Source organism: Salvelinus fontinalis, chromosome 20, assembly GCF_029448725.1.
Source record: "Salvelinus fontinalis isolate EN_2023a chromosome 20, ASM2944872v1, whole genome shotgun sequence".
Taxonomy (NCBI): Eukaryota; Metazoa; Chordata; class Actinopteri; order Salmoniformes; family Salmonidae; genus Salvelinus; species Salvelinus fontinalis.
The window spans coordinates 13,286,226-13,307,412 of NC_074684.1; the positions used below are offsets into that span (position 1 = coordinate 13,286,226).

The 21,187-nt window shown below is 39.9% G+C and overlaps 1 protein-coding gene across 1 annotated transcript in view; it reads left to right on the forward strand.

The window, feature by feature from the left end:
- The window catches only part of prima1 (proline rich membrane anchor 1), a 63,671-nt gene extending 58,201 nt beyond the window's left edge, over positions 1–5,470 (forward strand). The window contains exon 4 of the mRNA XM_055872451.1: positions 681–5,470. Within this exon, the coding sequence (XP_055728426.1) occupies positions 681–780 (100 nt within the window). The 3' untranslated portion in view covers positions 781–5,470. The remainder of the gene's footprint in view (positions 1–680) is intronic.
- The last annotated feature ends 15,717 nt before the right edge of the window (positions 5,471–21,187 follow it).

Consider the following 21,187-nt stretch of genomic DNA (forward strand, 5'->3'; position numbering starts at 1 on the left):
CAGCAGCAATAGCGACATCATTGATGTATACAGAGAAGAGAGTCGGCCCAAGAATTGAACCCTGTGGCACCCCCATAGAGGCTGCCAGAGGTGGCAGAGGCTGCAAACAGGCCCTCCGATTTGACATACTGAACTCTATCAGAGAAGTAGTTGGTGAACCAGGCGAGACAATCATTTGAGAAACCAAGGCTGTTAAGTCTGCCAATAAGAATGTTGTGATTGACAGAGTCGAAAGCCTTAGCCTGGTCGATGAATACGGCTGCACAGTAATGTCTCTAAGTTGGCAGGCTAGCTAGCTGCTGTAGCTGCAGTAATAGTAAGCTAATAGCTATAAGTAATTGTAAACAATTTGAACCTATCTAGCTAGATTGCTAGCTTCATTGTATCCATCTGTAGTCAAAATAATATTCTCCCCACTTGTGTAGTAAGCATAAATGCTTTGAAGCTTGTGGAGGGTGCATGCACATTTCACTTTTTACTTGCAATCCGTTGGCCAATCCTTGTCTTCTCTACCATGAATGTGGATATACTCTTCAGAGTCAATTGATTTCAAATGAACCAACAAGGGAGTTAAAGGACACAGGCGCAATACATAGAACAACTGTATGCATCAGATGTAATCACAGGAGCAGTAGTGTTCACATGTTGACATCTGATTATTTTTGTCACCTGTGTCATAGGAAACCCTTACGGAAGGAGGAGAATGGAACAAGCCGAGGGGAGTACGCCATGAGCTCGCGCAGCAAGAAGACGGTGGACACCAACAACACAGGGGTGTAGGAAGTGCCCAGATAGAAGGATCACGGCAACCACAACCCCAAACCACTAGAAATGACAAGAAGCCCTCCTTGACTTTGAGAAGGCAGGGGGGCTGGTAGGAGGGAGAGTATGAACTTGCAATCCAACAGCAAATCATGCTTCAGGCCATTGTGGGAATATATGAAAGAGAGCTTGGCCGAAATAGGTCTGTGAAAGAGAATAGCATTGATAAAGATATTAATCCGGGTTTGGAACTCAGTAGCTGACTCCTTCACACGCAGGGCTTGAGGGCTTAGCACTGGAAGCCTTAACGGGATGGCTCGTCTAGAGTGGACTCGATGTCTAGCGGGTACTCGATAACAGCTGCCAGCACATTGGCCAAATCTGTAAGTCCATACATCACCTTGGAGACCCCTAAGTGGACAGAAGCGACACGAAATACAGAGGATAAAAAAATCGCATGCACTTTCTGTTGAATGCAATGATTTCTGTCTTTCTCTTTCTGCACTTCCCGCAACTCTCTACATTTCATTGTCTTATTCCCCCCCTTCCCCTTCCTCTCCTGCCTCTGAAGGTTTCCTGATGACTAAGGCACAAATCAGCCTTTTGTTAATTGACATTCTCCTTGAAACACAAAACCATGTTGATGGACAAGGATTGCAGTGGTCTGTACACCAAAATAGGACAAAAGAAGAACTGTCATCGTGAAGAGTTCAGTGTATTGCTTTTGGTCTCTGACTGCAATTTGAAAGGATATGAGATATGTTCCCAAGGGTTGTTTCCTTATTATGAAAATAGGACATGAGAGTGTCCAATGCCGATCAGTTATGGATTCTGTTTAGTGCTTTCCGACGCAGATCTACATTTGAATTTCTGTAGTATGTGTACTACACTATGTCTAGGCTATATTAATCAATGAGAGAATTCAGCCCATAGAAATACACATGTGTGACTCAAAGAGTTTCTACAAGGGCTATATTTAATGTGGATTTAGCAATATGACATCATGATGCACAGCGGAGCGACTTCCTGCTTACAGAAATGTGGGCATGCCTCAAGAGGGGGCTCAAATCGGGAAGAGCCAATAGCGGCAGTCTTTTAAGTTTGTTCGTTTGTTATTGCCCCGCTGTGTATGGTGATGCAATATTGCTGAGTCTACCTTTAAGAAAGGTAGAATTAACCTTTTCATTTTTATTTGTAAGTATATGTTTCCCCCAAAAATGCATTCCAAAAAGGCATTCTGTACTTGTTTTTCTCTTTTGTCAAAGTCTCTATTGTAAAGTTTGGCTCCAGGATTCAGTCTTCTGGATTTGGGTTAATGACCTACACCTTAAATGCACTGAAGGCTTTGGGTGTTAGCTTTGCCTATGGGCTTTCCACCCTTAACAAAGCCAGGGTTCAGCATTTCATTGATGGCTAACCTGCAGTTTCTACCCTAATAGTCTACTGGATAAATATCTAAAGGACAGTTATAAAATTACTGCGCAGGAGGGGCGCTCCAAAATAAGGGAGGGGGTGTAACTTTTTTTTTTTTGCTTTGGGAAGGGTTGTGTCGATTTTTATTTGGCACAAGGGAGGGTATTGCATTTTTCCCCTGGTTTACATTTGCTGTTTTGCAGGTTTTCTTATATAATTTATTCCATCCTAGCAAACTTTACCCATCTGCTTTACCCATCCTTATACACTAGCCTACGCCACAGTACCCACATTGGTTGCCGCCGTCGGCTCTGGGCTCATATTCGTCACACTCGTACCTTTGATATTTGCCTCTCCATAGGCCACAAAACAACATGTTTTCCAGAATATGCCAGATTTCGAGTGCTTCCATGAAAGCTTTGTGGTGCAGAAACCTGAAGTGGAAGCCACGGTGCAATCAATCAGGAGGTGGACAGCACATGGTGATGAAATTATGCTGAATTGAGTAATTCATTTCAACTAATTAACTAACAACAACAGATCTTTGTGTTGAAGCCTATTTCATCCTATTTAAGAAATATATGGTAGGCCTACCTGTTTTAACAGACGAAATTAAAAGCTATCCATAGATTTGTCGGCCAATTCCACCAATAGTGTCACCACTCCTTAAATACCTCTGTGTCCGTGAATGGCTTGGTCTGTTAAGTTAAAACCAGTGCTCGAATTGAAGGGGCAGGCCTATGTGAGGGAATGCCATAACCTACTTTCTTGTTAAAGAAACTGGCAAAAATCATACACCTTGTTAGCTTAAGATTTTTAATAAATTAAAATGGATTCTGCATATATAAAGTGACTTTATAACAATGTTTTTCTCCCCGATGCTTTATGCTAGAAACAAGCTGCAAAATGCCCAAAGACGCAACTCCGATGCATATGGGGAATTTCTTTGGGTTGTCTCTGTCATTCAGAGGTTGAGCTATGAAGTTTTATAGCCGAGAATATATATATTTTTTCTTTGCTTGGGAAGTAATCTAATAGGCCTACAATGTGTAACTCTGTCGCTACCAATTGAGCTATTCACTTTCTCTAAAAGGGAAGATTTTTAAACCCAGGCAGTTTTTAGGGATGTGCTTGTGACCTTCTCTTGTTGGGTTTTTTCTGTCTGGGGTGGCAAGTAGGCTACAATGCTTAGAATCATATGACATCTTAGATTTAATTATTTGCAAGTAGCGACAGTTTAGTTGCAAACAAGACACACTGGTTTAGCATCGGAGAAATGTGGTAAGTTGAATACATATCTCTCAGACCATTCTTCCCTGAAACTTCTATTTTCTAAATCTGCCTTTCTTTTGGGACATTTGGGGAGCGACAGTTTCTCTTGCAACCAAGCTGATTGTTTTGAGCTAATAAAAAGTAGGGTAGGCTACCTGTTTTTCCCCAATTAACGCACAGATAAATAGACATAAGCTACAAAACTAATTCACTAGTGACATTTTGTGCTATATTCAATCTGTAACGCTGAAGCGTGACAGATTCTGCGATAGAAATGTAAAGATGATTTTCGATTGAGCTGACGAATGCAGAGTTTACCGTGAACATTGCCTTTAAATTTCAATCACGATGTAAAGCTGAACTTCCACGATGCAGATTGAATAGAGCCGTTTATCTACATGAGGTTGTTATTGTCATTGAATTAGTGATGTACTAAACAGATGCGTTCAAAATGGTGTTCAAAATAGTGTAGGCCTATGAATTGGGCTGCTATGATATTGTGTTCTGGCCCGACGACTATTAGCTCAGAAAAACTGATATTAAAAAATATATTTTGCTAATATCTTCAGTCATGTACATTGACTAGAATTGCATGAAATGTTTTTATAAAGGAACTTTTTTTAATCTGACCTGCAAATACGATGATAGATGCATACACCCCCTGATGGTATTAAGGAGGTAGGCCTACTTTGTCACTATTACTGGGGTTGTAATCATTATTTTTAGTTAATTCAATGAAGGGGTGGGGGTATTTAATTATTTTCAATTACAAGGGGAGGGTCATGTGAAAATATGTTTTACATTGGGGAGGGGGGTGCATTTAAAAAATAATAATAATGACGTCTCGAGTTGGACCCCCCCTCCCATGCAGTAATTTTCGAACGGTCCCTAATAGCTACCGCAGTAAATTACTCCACCTACAATATGTCTGGTACTGCATTGTTTTCAAGGTGTGTTTCCTAAAAGCATAGTAGCTAACATGGTTGATTATTCCTCAAAGTCAATGTACCCGATATCATCATGAACTAAATGTCATGCTCAAATCATCCCAAAGTCTCCAAAAGGGATTGTGTAGCTCAATGACTTGGTGAGAAGTCATTGACTTGGTTAGAAGTCATTGCTAATATTGCATTTGATTGGAAAATGCTGTAAGCCGATATTGTTCAGTAGATGCATAAGCAAACAGATTACAGTTAGGAAGGTTAGCAAGCAAACATGTCATTTTGTAATTTGGTTGTACTATCCCTTTAATCTACGTAAACATTGGGAACATTTTGACGTGTATCAATTTTTTTGGGACGAATGATCTGCCTGTGGTTAGATCAAAAAGTTATATTTCTTCTGAATAGTGATTCTTCCAATCCCCCTCTCCCTAAGGATACACAGCTTTAGTGGGCTGTAGGGAAGTGGGTCATAATAGGTTAACATGCTGAAATTCAACATACATTAAAATCAAACATGTATTCATATCAGAAGAAGAGTCAAATACAATGATAACAGAGCTCATAGATCATCATCTTGCACACAAAGCTAACTGTCTGTATGTCCAAGCTGTCCTTCCTTCTTCATTTCATGCTAAAAAAGAAACCATACTGGACACACTCATTGCATAGTCTATACCTACAGCCCATACCTACGGTTAACTCCGCTACATGAACATAGTTGTGTATTATAATGTACAAAATAAGTATAACAAAAATAGCATGAATGTAAATATCAGTATTTAAGACTTGTCTTCTTGACTGTTTATCGTGTGTACAGAGTAAATAACATACTGTATGTTTATAGGATTAAATATTAAGAAACAAAATGTTGATATGCTACCAGTCTGAGTTGAGTAAATGTTGTTGTGTGTCTGGAACAAGCCATTAATGTATATTTGAGTAATTAAAGGTTGTTGCACAGTGTATGCATCACATACCAAAACAATAAATATATACATATATATTGTGCATTGAACTAATTTAAATTGCAACCTGCTGACTTTTTTTAGTTTTCAATAAAATTGTACTATTGAATATGATCTATTGTCAGTTTGTTCCATATTGCTTCCTCAATGAATCCAAGACTGTATGGAACGTTGTTGGAAGGATTGTACTGTTTCCAATCAATCAGGGATCAACTCTTTGAAAACGCATTGTGCACATTTCTCACTGATATCAATGCATGATTTAATAAACCCCCCCAAAATCTCAAATTGGGATTTGGCCCTGAAAAACTTGATGAACACAACGTTGGAAGGGCACAGAATTCAACGTCTATTCCACATTTGTTCAATGTAACTTCATTCAAATGACGTGGAAACAACATTTATTCCGCCAGTGGGTATTTAGTTTTTACCCAGTGGGTATTTACTTTTAGTCCTCAAGGTCCTCTATATACAGGCATTTATTACAACAGGCTTTTTATGTGTGCTTTATTCCTCTCCATAGTACAATATAGGCTTTGTATTGCTTTACGACTGATTGCATTAACGCACTTCAAGGAAACCTGTACAGGTCGCAGGAGTTAACCAGTTAAATATAACTAAATGTAATCTAAAATGTAATGTAAGTAATCCCCAAAAGTAATTATTAATCATGAGAGGGCAGTAAACAATTACTAGTAATGCTGCATACTCTAAGAAAGATTTAAACCTTTCTGGTCATTTTTTTAAATATAAATTGCTGAGGTGTAGTCACTTTAGAAGACACAAGTTTAAGTACACAGTACAAATAGGATGAAAATATTACATATTTCATTTGATGTATTTCCTATTCAACAAAACTGTATGAATAAGGCTTGGAATGACTTATATGCTTTCTAAATATAGTATAATCTGGGCCGGCTCCAGGCATAAGCAACATAAGCGGCCGATTAAGGCCCCTGGCTGTTCTGAGGGCAAAAGAGGGTGTAACTCAATATTAGGAAGGTGTATTTTATGTGGTTGAAAATGAAATACTGTCAGCTTTTATGTTGCTGAAAGAAATTGCACGTTTAGGGTACACAACAGGTCCCTAAACACGCAATCGCATTCTCTTAAGATTATGAAAGGAATAAATCATGTTTCTCAGCTCTTGTTCCCAAGACAAAATGTACATACGGTCTATAATTTTACTGCGAGGAACACTTAATTCTGCAGAAGTTAATATTATAATTTGCTACATGTGAGGCTTACAAACTATTCCAACTACTAGGCTATTCCACTCTAAAATAATTCCTGCATCCATACAGTGCCATTTGATAAATGCAAAGAGATTTCACTTTTTAAAAAAAATGTTGTTAGGAACGACATTCGGGGATTGTCGTTCATTCATAGTTAGCTGTTTTATAATTTTATAACAAGCCTTCGCTGTGTCTTGGACACTGGCGATCAGCATAAACTAAAGCAAAATCAGCATCAAGTCACAATATGCTGGCTTCTAAAGTGATCTTTAATTTCTATTGGAATTCAGCCAGAGTGGACAATCTGCATTCAGAATGACTGCCAGGGATAAAAAAAAATTATAAATGAGACTACCTAACCCAGAACAACCATTTCAGTAACGGGTTCAATTGGATTAGTTTAGAAGAATGGATGTTATTTATCTTTGTGTAGCAAAATATACAATAATTGATTAATCAATCAATCAGTGTACATGCAAAAACGCAGACACTAAAACATTTCTTAAAATGAAACTGCAGTACAGTGTGCTGAGAAATAGGATAATGATGGCCGTGGTTTTGCAGCCCAGCAAAATACTGACTATTTGGGAGCCAACCTCTGTTGCCAGTAACCTGAATTTCCTAATACACCGCTGGAGAGTATGATAAAGATTATTAAAAGATTAGAACCTACAGATTTTCCGTCATTTGTCCCTATTGGGGAACCCTTAGATTTTTTAGAACCCTCTCCCAAGGAACCCTCGTGGGTTCTTCATTTTGTCCCTGTAGGGGAACCCTTTTGGGTTCTACATAGAACCCTGTCATGAAGAACTCTCTGGTTACAGAGTTATGTAATTTGTCCCTAATGGGGGAACCCTTTGGGGAGCCATGTAGAAGGCTTTGATTTGTCCCTGTAGGGGAAGTCTTTTGAGTTCCAACCCTGTCACGAAGAACCCTGTCACGTTCCTGACCTTATTTCCTTTGTTCAGTCTTGTTTAGTTGGTCAGGACGGGAGCTGGGTGGGCATTCTATGTTATGTGTTTCTATGTTTGGTTTAGGGTTGTCTACTAGCCTGATATGGTTCTCAATTAGAGGCAGGTGTTTTACGTTGTCTCTGATTGGGAACCATATTTAGTTAGGCTGTTCTCACTGTTTGTTTGTGGGTGATTGTTCCTGTTCATTGCGTTCTTCGTTGTCTGTATGTTCACATGTTCAGGTCTGTAGCGTCGTTAGTTTCATTTTCTGTTTATTGTTTTGTTCGTGTTGTTAAGTGTTTCCAATAAATATGGAAACGTACCACGCTGCAATTTGGTCCTCTTCTCCTTCAACCAACGACGAGAGTCGTTACAAACCCCTGGTTCCAGGTAGACCATTTGCAGGTTCTACAGTTATACTTATAGTATATAGTATATGTGCGAATGGCAGACACTGTAAACAATTACCTGTAAGTTACCAGCTACTGAGTTGCAGTAAAAATACAGTATTTTTACAGTTGAATTAAGGTTTTATTGTTGTAAAATGAATTGTTGTTTACCATACTTTCACTGCACTTTGAGATGTAGGTAGGGGCAATGTGCTGGTGGGGGCACATTAGCATATTTGGCAGCATGGTCTAAAACCAATGTACCCTAACCATTCCCAAATTTTGAGTGTGTGGATATACAGTGCCTTTAGAAAGTATTCATACCCCCTGACTTATTCCACATTTTGTAGTGTTACAGCCTGAATTCAAAATTGATTTTTTTTTAAAATTCTCTCACCCATCTACACAAAATATCCGATAATAACAGAGTGAAACAAATTATATATAATTTTTCCAAATGTATTGAAAATGAAATACAGAAATATCTAATTTACATAAGTATTCACACACCTGAGTCAATACTTTGTAGAAGCACCTTTGGCAGCAATTACAGCTGTGAGTCTTTCTGGGTAATTCACTGGAATGTGCAACATTTGCCCATTATACTTTTACAAATACTTTAAAACCTTTTCTCAATAGGGGGGCGCCATTTCGACTTTGTAAAAAAACGTTCCCAAATTAAACTGCCTCGTACTCAATTCTTGCTCGTACAATATGCATATTATTATTACTATTGGATAGAAAACACTCTCTAGTTTCTAAAACCGTTTGAATTATATCTGTGAGTAAAACAGAACTCATTTTGCAGCAAACTTCCTGTTAGGAAGTGAGAAATCTGAAATCGGGCACTCTGTTCCAAGGTCAGTTTATTAATTTGCATGTAATCTATGGGTCGACATGCACTGCATACGCCTTCCCCTAGATGTCAGTAAGCAGTGAGAATTGGAATGGGGTGTCTAGGTAGATCTGGGGCCGTATAAAAGCTCTTGGAACCGGGTGTGCAGTCTTTTCAACGTTCGTCATGGCGCAAGACAGACCTCAGGATTGCATTCGGAAAGCTCTCGTTATAGGCGTTAGATATATCCGGCTCTGATTTTATTCGATATAGGTGTTAAAAACATCATAATGTAGTTATTTTAAACCGAGTTATATCAATTTATATCAGTATATTGTTCTGGATATTGTTCTGCAACGATTATTCTGGACAAAGGACAACTTGCACAAGATTATGATGGAAGCTCATCAAATAGTAAGAACTATTTATCATGTTAATTCATATTTCTGTTGAAAAATGTTCAACTATTATTCCGCCATTAATTTCGGTGCGGTCTCTCTTTAATGCACGCTGTATGTCGTAGTAACGTTAATTTAAAAAATCTAACACAGCGGTTGCATTAAGAACTAATGTATCTTTCATTTGCTGTCCAACCTGTATTTTTTAGTCAAGTTTATGATTAGTTATTGATTAGATTAGGTGCCTCTCCCAAGATTTCTCCCGACATTTTGTTTGCATTTTGGCTACTATTCATATGGTATAACCACGATTTGTCCCGCTAAATATGCACATTTTCGAACAAACCATATATCTATTGTGTAATTTGATGTTATAGGACTGTCATCTGAAGAAGTTTGAGAAGGTTAGTGAAAAAATGTATATCTTTTGCTGGTTTATTCGTTATCGCTACTGTTGGCTTGAATCAATGCTGTTGTGTGGTTGGCTATTGTAGTAAGCTAATATAATACTATATTGTGTTGTCGCTGTAAAACACTTAAAAAATCTGAAATATTGGCTGGATTCACAAGATGTTTGTCTTGAATTTGCTGTACACCGTGTATTTTTCATAAATGTTTTATGATGAGTATTTAGGTATTTCATGTTGGTTTCTGTAGTTATTCTAGCTGCTTTGGTGAGAGTTGTGATGGTGGCTGCAATGTAAAACTATTTATACCTGAAATATGCACATTTTTCTAACAAAACATATGCTATACAATAAATCTGTTATAGGACTGTCATCTGATGAAGTTGTTTCTTGGTTAGTGACTATTTATATCTTTATTTGGTCGAATTTGTGATAGCTACCTATGCAGTAAAAAAATTGTGAAAAAAAAAAGTTGTGTCTTTTGCTATCGTGGTTAGCTAATAGAAATACATATTGTGTTTTCCCTGTAAAACATTTTAAAAATCAGAAATGATGGCTGGATTGACAAGATGTGTATCTTTCATCTGTTGTCTTGGACTTGTGATTTCATGATATTTAGATGCTAGTATTTACTTGTGGCGCTATGCTAGGCTATGCTAGTCAGCTTTTTTACTGATGAGGGTGCTCCCGGATCCGGGATTGTGTGCAAGTAGAAGTTAAGCTCTGTCAAATTGGTAGTTCATCATTACTAGATGACCATTTTCAGGTCTTGCCATAGATTTTCAAGTAGACTTTAGTCAAAACTGTAACTCAGCCAATTCTTGGTAAGCAATTCCAGTGTCGATTTGGCCTTGTATTTTAGGTTACAGTCCTGCTGAAAGGTGAACTAATCTCCCAGTGTCTGATGGAAAGCTAGAATTTTGGCTGTGCTTAGCTCCATTAAGTTTATATTTTATCCTGAAAAACTCCCCAGTCCTTAACGTTTACAAGCATACTCATAACATGATGCAGCCACCATTATGCTTGAAAATATAGAGTTGTAACGTTCGTTGTCGGAATGAGAAGGATCGGAACAAAGCGCAGCATGGTAAGTGTTCATGATATTTAATTAAACTGAACACTGAGACAGTCGGTTTTTCTAATGACTGCCTTGCCTGGTTCACCAACTACTTTGCAGACAGAGTTCAGTGTGTCAAATCGGAGGACATGTTGTCCGGTCCTCTGGCAGTCTCTATGGGGGTACCACAGGGTTCAATTCTCGGGCCGACTCTTTTCTCTGTATACATCAATGATGTTGCTCTTGCTGCGGGCGATTCCCTGATCCACCTCTACGCAGACGACACCATTCTGTATACTTCCGGCCCTTCCCTGGACACTGTGCTATCTAACCTCCAAACGAGCTTCAATGCCATACAACACTCCTTCTGTGGCCTCCAACTGCTCTTAAACGCTAGTAAAACCAAATGCATGCTTTTCAACCGTTCGCTGCCTGCACCCGCACGCCCGACTAGCATCACCACCCTGGACGGTTCCGACCTAGAATATGTGGACATCTATAAGTACCTAGGTGTCTGGCTAGACTGCAAACTCTCCTTCCAGACTCATATCAAACATCTCCAATCCAAAATCAAATCTAGAGTCGGCTTTCTATTCCGGAACAAAGCCTCCTTCACTCACGCCGCCAAACTTACCCTAGTAAAACTGACTATCCTACCGATCCTCGACTTCGGCGACGTCATCTACAAAATAGCTTCCAATACTCTACTCAGCAAACTGGATGCAGTTTATCACAGTGCCATCCGTTTTGTTACTAAAGCACCTTATGCGACCCACCACTGCGACCTGTATGCCCTAGTCGGCTGGCCCTCGCTACATGTTCGTCGTCAGACCCACTGGCTCCAGGTCATCTACAAGGCTATGGTAGGTAAAGTGCCGCCTTATCTCAGTTCACTGGTCACGATGGCTACACCCACCCGTAGCACGCGCTCCAGCAGGTGTATCTCACTGATCATCCCTAAAGCCAAAACCTCATTTGGACGCCTTTCCTTCCAGTTCTCTGCTGCCTGCGACTGGAACGAATTGCAAAAATCTCTGAAGTTGGAGACTTTTATCTCCCTCAACAACTTTAAAAATCTGCTATCCGAGCAGCTAACCGATCGCTGCAGCTGTACATAGTCCATCTGTAAACTACCCACCCAATTTACCTACCTCACCCCCATACTGCTTTTATTTATTTACTTTTCTGCTCTTTTGCACACCAGTATCTCTTCTTGCACATGATCATCTGATGATTTATCACTCCAGTGTTAATCTGCTAAATTGTAATTATTCGATTTATTGCCTACCTCATGCCTTTTGCACACATTGTATATAGATTCTCTTTTTCCTACCATGTTATTGACTTGTTTATTGTTTACTCCATGTGTAACTCTGTGTTGTTGTCTGTTCACACTGCTATGCTTTATCTTGGCAAGGTCGCAGTTGCAAATGAGAACTTGTTCTCAACTAGCCTACCTGGTTAAATAAAGGTGAAATAAAAAAAAAAAAAAAAAAAATAATAATAATAAAATGGAGCAACACGAAACAGTTCTGTCTGATGCAGACACAAAACAGAAAACAACTACCCACAAAACACAGGTGGGAAAAAGCTGCCTAAGTATGATTCTCAATCAGAGACAACGATAGACAGCTGCCTCTGATTGAGAACCACACCCGGCCAAATACAAAGAAATACAAAACATAGAAAATGAACATAGAATGCCCACCCAAATCACACCCTGACCAAACCAAAATAGAGACATAAAAAGCTCTCTACGGTCAGGGCGTGACAAGAGTGGTACTCAGTAATGTGTTGTATTGGATTTGCCCGCAAGATAACCCTTTGTATTCAGGTAATTGTCTTGCAATTTTTTTGCAGGATTACTTTAGTGCCTTGTTGCAAACAGGATGTATGCTTTGGAATATGTGTATTCTGTACAGGCTTCCTTCTTTTCACTCTGTCAATTAGGTTAGTATTGTCGAGTAACTACTGAAATTGTTCTACTGATATTGTTGATCCTCAGTTTTCTCCTATCACAGCCATTCAACTCTGTAACTGTTTTAAAGTGATCATTGGCCTCATGATGAAATCCCTGAGCGGTTTCCTTCCTCTCCGGCAACAAGTTAGGAAGGACGCCTATTTCTTTTAGTGACTGAGTGTATTGATACACCATCCAAAGTTTAATAACTTCAACATGCTCAAAGGGATATTCAAGGTCTTTTTTACCCACCTACAAATAGCTACCCATCTTTGGGAGGCATTGGAAAACCTTTCTGTTCTTTGTGATGGAATCTGGGCGTAGTGGGTGCGGAGTCAGACGCAGGAGGCAGGAGGTACAGAAATAGAGCTTTATTACGCACAGGAAAAATAGTACTCGCCAAGATACTGGGCGCACATACACAAATGCCCAAAACCAGGACCTAACCAGTCCGGTTAACAACACGCACTACAACATAATAACATAGTGGAAAATCAATAAGCCCGCACAAAGAGCAAGCGGGCCTACCGGCTTAAATAGCCCAACTAAAACCCAAACAAGAAACAGGTGTTACTAATCAGACAAAAACAACAGAAAAGGGAAAAGGGATCGGTGGCAGCTAGTAGGCCGGTGACGACGACCGCTGAGCGCCACCTGAACAGGAAGAGGAGCGGTAGGAGTCGTGACAGAATCTGTGTTTGAAATCATGTTAAACACTATTATTGCACACAGAGTAAGTCCATGCAATTTATTATGTGACTTGTTAAACACATTTTTACTCCTGAACTTATTTAGGCTTGCCATAACAAAGGGTTTGAATACCTATAGGCTCAAGACATTTCAGGTTTTCATTTTTAATAATGTTTAAAAAAATATATAAAAAAGTATAATTCCACTTTGACATTATGGGTTATTGTGTGTAGACCAGTGACAAAAAAATCTAAATGTAATCATGTTTTGATTCAGGATGTAACACGAAATGTGAATACTTTCTGAAGGCGCTGTATGTTAATGGTAATAAAGATGTACTGTACCTAGTGGCACTGCATAAACATGAATGCACTTCCACCCAAATAAATGCCCAAAGCCTTAATGTACACTGGTGTTGTCAGATAATCGGACGATTATTGACTTGATTCTGGACAACTTTTAGCAAAGTGCAGAAGTTAATTCTTGCCATTAAATCTGTGACCAATCTCTCTCATGCCCACAGACCTGGTGGTACAGCAGTAAATAACCCCCCCCTCCCCCACCCCCAAAACAAAAACAAATATGGCTACGCATATTACTCTCATCCCTGACAAAGTGGCCCTCAATAACCTTATTTTTGTCTATGCTGGTCAAACTGGTCTGCAAAACCACTCAACATTATTATATTTCCCAGCATGCTGTATTGCAGTTAGATTTTTAGAATTGTTTGTTTCAATATCTGTGTTTTGCATGTACATTGATTACTTCATCAATTAATTTATCTTATTCTACACAAAATGAAATAACATACATTTTTCTAAACTAATCCAATCTGTTCGATTTAGTTTGATTTATTGCACCCGTCACTGAAATAGTTGTTATGGTTTAATTTACGATTGTTGGCTATCCCTACTCTGGTGATGGGAAGGTTGGATCCTTTTACTGACTCTTTGAATTAATTTGATGCCCAGAGCACTCGAAATAGTCAGGATTCTACAAGGCTCTCATTCACATCTTCTTTACCATACAGGGATTATTGGTGCTGTCATTTGTGACTGAGACGTAAAAGCGTGCTTTTCAACAATGCACATTTTGGTTTGCTAGGCATACAAATACAATCATTTATTGGTACATTTGAAAAGAGGTCTAGTTGTGGGTGCAACCGGACTAGTTGGTTCTACAAAGATGTGTCCATCATAACATTCAATAATAAATTAATGATAAGAATTAATGAGATCAATTATCAGTTCTAAACATGTATTTCTCTTCTCTATGCAGCCTGCAGCATTATCTATTTTGCTTGAGAGCATATATGACAGCCAGTTATTGGTCGGAATACATCTCCGGTGTGGAGGATTGCGTATTAATCCTGCTGTAGAATTCATTGCAGCCAACAGGTCAAACGAATGACAAAAATGTGTCCCTCAGAAAAAACGAATCATGGCTCTCGAGTCAGTAAAAAGAGTAGTTCAAAAAGAACAAATCGTTCATAAGCTGCACGTCACTATCCCACTCAGGCTGGATTCCAATAGGAATTAGACATCACTTTGTAAACCAGCTTGATGCTGGTTTTGCGGGTGACCAGTATATGCTGGTATGCTGGTGACCAGCTTATACTGGTCACTAGTGTCCAAAACACAGTGAAGGCTAGTCATCAGCAAAAACACAGTGAAGGCTGGTCACCAGCGAAAGCACAGCAAAGGCTTGTCACTAGCGAAAACACAATGAAGGCTGGTCACCAGAGAAAACCCAATGAAGGCTGGTCACCAGCGAAAACACAATGAAGGCTGGTCACCAGCGAAAACACAACGAAGGCTGGTCACCAGTGAAAACACAATGAAGGCTGGTCACCAGTGAAACACAATGAAGGCTGGTCACCAGTGAAAACACAATGAAGGCTGGTCACCAGCGAAAACACAACGAAGGCTGGTCACCAGTGAAAACACAATGAAGGCTGGTCACCAGTGAAACACAATGAAGGCTGGTCACCAGTGAAAACACAATGAAGGCTGGTCACCAGTGAAAACACAATGAAGGCTGGTCACCAGTGAAAACACAATGAAGGCTGGTCACCAGTGAAAACACAATGAAGGCTGGTCACCAGTGAAAACACAATGAAGGCTGGTCACCAGTGAAAACACAATGAAGGCTGGTCACCAGTGAAAACACAATGAAGGTTGGTCACCAGTGAAAACACAATGAAGGCTGGTCACCAGTGAAAACACAATGAAGGCTGGTCACCAGTGAAAACACAATGAAGGCTGGTCACCAGTGAAAACACAATGAATGCTGGTCACCAGCCTATGCTGGTCTATGCTGTATGTTTCAGCAGGGTAAACAGGGGACTTGACTGTCTACTTTTAGATTTGAAAGAATAGTTTCATGCTGTGGGAAATGGCACATTCCATGTTCTCACTTCCAATGGTCTTAACCAAAACATACTACTTCCTCCAACGCGCCTTTGGTCAAAACTGGCAAATCAGTTTTTTTTATTCAGGACTCCCTAGATGTAAAGGATTTGTTTTATTAAGCTGTGTCAAAGCAATAGAAGACAGCCATGCAGTTTTGAATTATACCAAGCCAGTGTTTCTGCTTTGCGCCTCGCACAACAAATCAAGCATCCTATCAGCAAAGTGTCAACAACGTGAGCCGACCCCAGACTTAATATTCACGTCCTCATTAGTCGTTGTGGCTTTCCCCCAAACGTCGTGGAGTGCTGATGGATTGCTCGGTCATACCCGCAGCTCCTTCCTCAGTGGAAGGATAGCTTTGCTGTCAATCATGTGGCTGCCTTCGGCAAGAAGATGGTTTGTTATTACGGGCCGCCGCAGGTCAATTAAACTGACAGCTGCGAGTCTGCATGCCAATCAAAAGCGTGTGTGTGTGTACCAGGATCCCTCTAAAATGAAAGCAAACTTTTTGCCTAGGAATGATTTTGAATAGGATTTCAATTTTAGGTCCCACCCATGTATTGTATGGACTTATTGGCTAAGTCAGCCAATACCAGTGAAGGAAATAGGAACAAATGTATCATACCCAGGAAGAAGGATATTTATTTACTGACCTTCGTCATACATTTCAGAAATGTATGATCCACACATATCTGATATCAGGTGAAGCAGACCACGCACACGTGATGTACTGCATAAGTTATCACCACACAAGTGACACAGTCAGTGTACAAAATCTGTGCAAGTGGTGATAGTCAGGAAGGGAGGGAGAGATGGATGAAGGGATGGATGGGGGGGTACAGTAGAGAACAAGAGCGACCAAAGGAATGCAAATGAGCAATGCTCTGAACCATGCTCTAACCTCTTCGACTCAGATGTGCCATTTGAGGATAATGCAATTAGACGGTCTGGGCCATTTGGAACACTCATGCATCGGTCGCACTGCCAGGGAGGCTGGATGGGCGCGGGAACCAAAGGGGAAGTGACAGCCTTTAAATGGGCCGAGGGAAGCAGGGAGAGGGAGGCCCTTGTCTAGTCGTCAGGATGACCCAACTGAAATAGCTCCAGACTAAGATGGGAGGTATCTAAAGAAGCTACAAAAAGGAGGGGAACGATGTCCTGATGCAGGCAAATACAACACCTTCATATTTGTGAGAAGCTGAAATAGCACGACTGATAGTGTAGTAGTTGGTAGATCGGGTGCGGTGTGGGTCTCTAGTGTGTGTGTGTGTGTGTGTGTGTGTGTGTGTGTGCGTGCATGATGGTCTGTGTGTGTACAGCATAATGTACGCACTTCAGTGGGTGCTGAGGAGAACCACCCTCGATTTCCTACCTGGAGGAACCTCCACTTACAAATTATGGTAATAGACATTTTTCCCCCTTTGAAGCAAGGTCATAAAGCAATTTCCCTTTCAAAATAATCTGCAGGATATCTGTATCCCTACTGTACCTACTAAGCTACCAGGAGAAGCTTTTAATATAAAATCCTAATTATACCTACGGTGAAAGCACCTGGACCACAGCAAAATCAGTGGGATCTTGCATTTTGCAACACACGGTTTGAAAAAGCATGTAATCAAACAAAGCTTTGGACATCATTGATGACGTACACTACTGTTCAAAAGTTTGGGGTCACTTAAAAATGTCATCGTATAAGAAAGAAAAGCAGATTTTTTGTCCTTTAAAATAACATAAAATTGATTAAAAATACAGTGTAGGCATTGTTAGTGTTGTAAGTGACTATTGTAGCTGGAAACGGGTGATTTTTAATGGAATATCTACGTAGGCGTACAGAGCCCCATTTATCAGAAACCATCACTCCTGTGTTCCAATGGCATGTTGTGTTAGCTAATCCAAGTTTATCGTTTTAAAAGGCTAATTGATCATTAGAAAACCCTTTTGCAATTGTGTTAGCACAGCTGAAAACTGTTGTTTTGATTAAAGAAGCAATAAAACTGTCCTTCTTTAGACTAGTTGGAGCATCAGCATTTGTGGGTTCGATTACAGGCTCAAAATGTCCAGAAACAAATAACTTTCTTCTGAAACTCGTCAGTCTATTCTTTTTCTGAGAAAGGAAGGCTATTCCATGCGAGAAATTGCCAAGATACTGAAGATCTCGTACAATGCTGTGTACTACTCCCTTCACAGAACAGAACTTCCAATAAATTGATACACACATCGGCACACTGCTTCGATGCATGCCTCAGAGTTCCGGTATCCCGTGTAGCTCAGTTGGTAGAGCATGGTGCTTGCAACGCCAGGGTTGTGGGTTCGTTTCCCACGGGGGGCCAGTACAAAAAAGTATGAATGAATGTACTTGTAAGTCGCTCTGGATAAGAGCGTCTGCTAAATGACTTAAATGTAAATGTAAAATGTGTTTGTCCAGTAGGTTTCCTCAAGGAGAAAGCCCCCACTTCTATGTCAAAGAAGATTTATCAAAATCACTTTAGGAAATATGTAAAGTCTGCAAAAACTACAGAAATACTACAGTATTTACACTGTAGTAAACTGCATATACTATAGAATACTACAGTAATGTCTGCAAAAACACTACAGTGAATACTACAGTAAAGTTCGCCTTCCAACAGGACAACACCCCTAAGCACACAGCCAAGACAACGCAGGGCTGGCTTCGGGACAAGTATCTGAATGTTTTTGAGTGGCCCAGCCAGAGCCTGGACTTGAACCTGATCGAACGTAGCTGTGCAGCGACGCTCCCAATCCAACCTTACTGAGCTTGAGAGGTTCTGCAAAGAAGAATGGGAAAATTTCCCCAAATACAGGTGTGCCAAGCTTGTAGCGTCATACTCAAGAAGACTTGATGCTGTAAATGCTGCCAAAGTTGCTTCAACAAAGTTCTGAGTGAAGGGTCTGAATACTTATGTGAATGTGATATTTCCTGTTTTTTTTTTATATCCATTTGGAAACTTTTCTAAAAACTTGTTTTTGCTTAGTCGTTACGGGGTATTGTGTGTAGATTGATTAGAATAAGGCTGTAACGTAACAAAATGTGTCTGAATACTTTCTAAATGCACTGTATTTTGTTATATGGTTGTCTGACCAGATAACAACTAGAATGTTTTATTTAACTTTTGAATTTTATCAGGTTTATCTTCCTGGGGTCTGGCAAAATTAAGGCAGTTATACAATTTTAAAAACATTCCAATACATTCATAACCAATTTCAGGCCCCTACTCCACTACCACATAACTACAACACAAAATCCATGTGAACGTGTGTGTATGGCGCATATGTTATCATGTGTGTGTATGCATATGTTTGTGTTGCTTCATTATTTCATTGTAAACCAAAAATCCTGTCATTTTATTTTATTTTGTAACTTGTTCCAAGTGGAAGGGGCAGAGAACTGGAACTTTGATGTCATCATGAAAATACATCTTTAGCTGTTTGCAAAAGAAACCCCCCAAATAGTTTACGACCAGAAAATGACATCATTATGGTGTCACGTGACACATTCCCACACAGGGTTTGTATTCAAATTTTAACTCTATAGTATTGAATTTCAATGTTCACATCAGCATGTATGCTTGTGTGTATATATACCCAATACATACAGTACGTGTTTGTGAGAGAGCCTTGGTAGCTCAAAATACAGCCTTATTTCACCTTCCTGTGATTGACAGCATGGAAGCAGTGGGCCATGGGCCCGGGTCAGTGAATAAGTCAAATGGGTGTCGGACCACTTTTCAAAGTCTGACAGTCCACACTACCTCACTCTACCACAGAGTAGTCACAACTGACAGGGGGTCCCTTTGCGGCCCCCAATACACCACACACCCCAACCAACAGAAGTCGGCATCCATATTTAAACAAAAGACAGCAAAAACAACAACAAAAACATGCAGAAAGGAGGGGTTTTCCTGATTATAAGAAGAGAAAGATCGCATTTTGTCAATTCACATGTCATCCGCTGTTCTTTTAAAAGGACGGGTGTGAGAAAGTGAGAAAGATACAGAGGTGCAGACTATTCCCGAGCAAGGGTGTTTTGTCCGTCATGTGTGGCTGATGGGTGAAAGAAAGGAGGGGTTTTCCTGAGTGTAAGAAGAGAAAGACCCCATGTTGTCAATTCACGTGTCATCCGTCGTTCTGTTACAAGGACAGGTGTGAAAAAGCAAGAAAGAGACAGGGTGCTGAATGTTCCCTAGCAAGGGTGTTTTTTCCGTCATGTGTGGCTGACGGGGGAATTGTGTGACAGAGGTGGCGAACAGTTGGGGCCGTGAGTTCAATGAGGCTCCCTACAGATAAGATCAGAGGCTCCTCTACCTACATTATACACAGATTACGCATATTTTCTCCATCCCATGGCAAAATGAGTAGAATCACATTAAATAATGTTCTCTCTGCCCCATGGAAAAATGTGTAGAATTGCAGACAATTTTCTTAAAAACGGCAACATTTTATCTACACCCCATGGCAAAATGTGTAAAATTGCAGCACAATTTCTCTCCTCCACCAAGAGGGGCCACTAAAATATTTTGTCCTCGAGGTGGGGACTGTGGGCCCATGTCAAAAGTAGTGCACTATGAATGGAAAAGGATGCCATTTCGGGCGCATTCCATATAAATCCTTAAGTATGTATAATCTTTAATGCATTACAAAAAAAATGGCTCATTGAAAGTGTAACCATTATTCCCTGGTCCTTGAGCTGAAAACGAATCATAGAGCTGTTGTAGTCTGACATAGACAAGTGTGTATTCTCAACAAAACTATTTCCCAACTAAAACAGTCAGGCCTGTACAACAGTGTTGTTGTAGTCACTCAGGAGAATGTGATAGACTATCCTGCAGTGGACTGCCTTTGGTCAGCATTATTTGTCCACTCCAGACTTTTTCCCAAAACAAAGGGCAATAATCCCATCCTCGTCCTAACCACTGGTTAGGAGATAATTCATGTTCTTTCTTGACCTCTCTGACACAGACCCAACTTCACAAATGCCTAACTGGGAGTTGGGACTGTGTCCCAAATGGCAAGTGGGAGTTGGAAATATAGAGCACTATAGAGAGAATAGGGTGTCATTTGGGACATACCAAGGGACTGCAGCCTACAGTTGGATTTGTGAGATGATTGGCCAGTTGAAGCGAGTGCCAAAAAGAGTTTCCTCATCTGGCTAATTGAACCAAAACAAGCTCTCTTCCTTCTTTGTTTATTATATATTTTTTCTGTCTTTCTCACAATAAAACACTTTGTCTTTAAAAAATATATATATGTGTTACTTTGTTAATTTGAATGTAAAGTGTGTTGATATGTTTAAATGCCATATAAATGATATGTTTAAAGTGTGTTGATATGTATAAATGTATTGCTGAAGCATTACAGATAGGGCGCTAGACATTTAAAGGTGATTTCCTATTGAGCTGACATCTGCAGGATTTTCTGTGAATGTGGTCTCCACTAACATGGGAACCTTAACATCTCAATAATGCTGTAACACTGAAT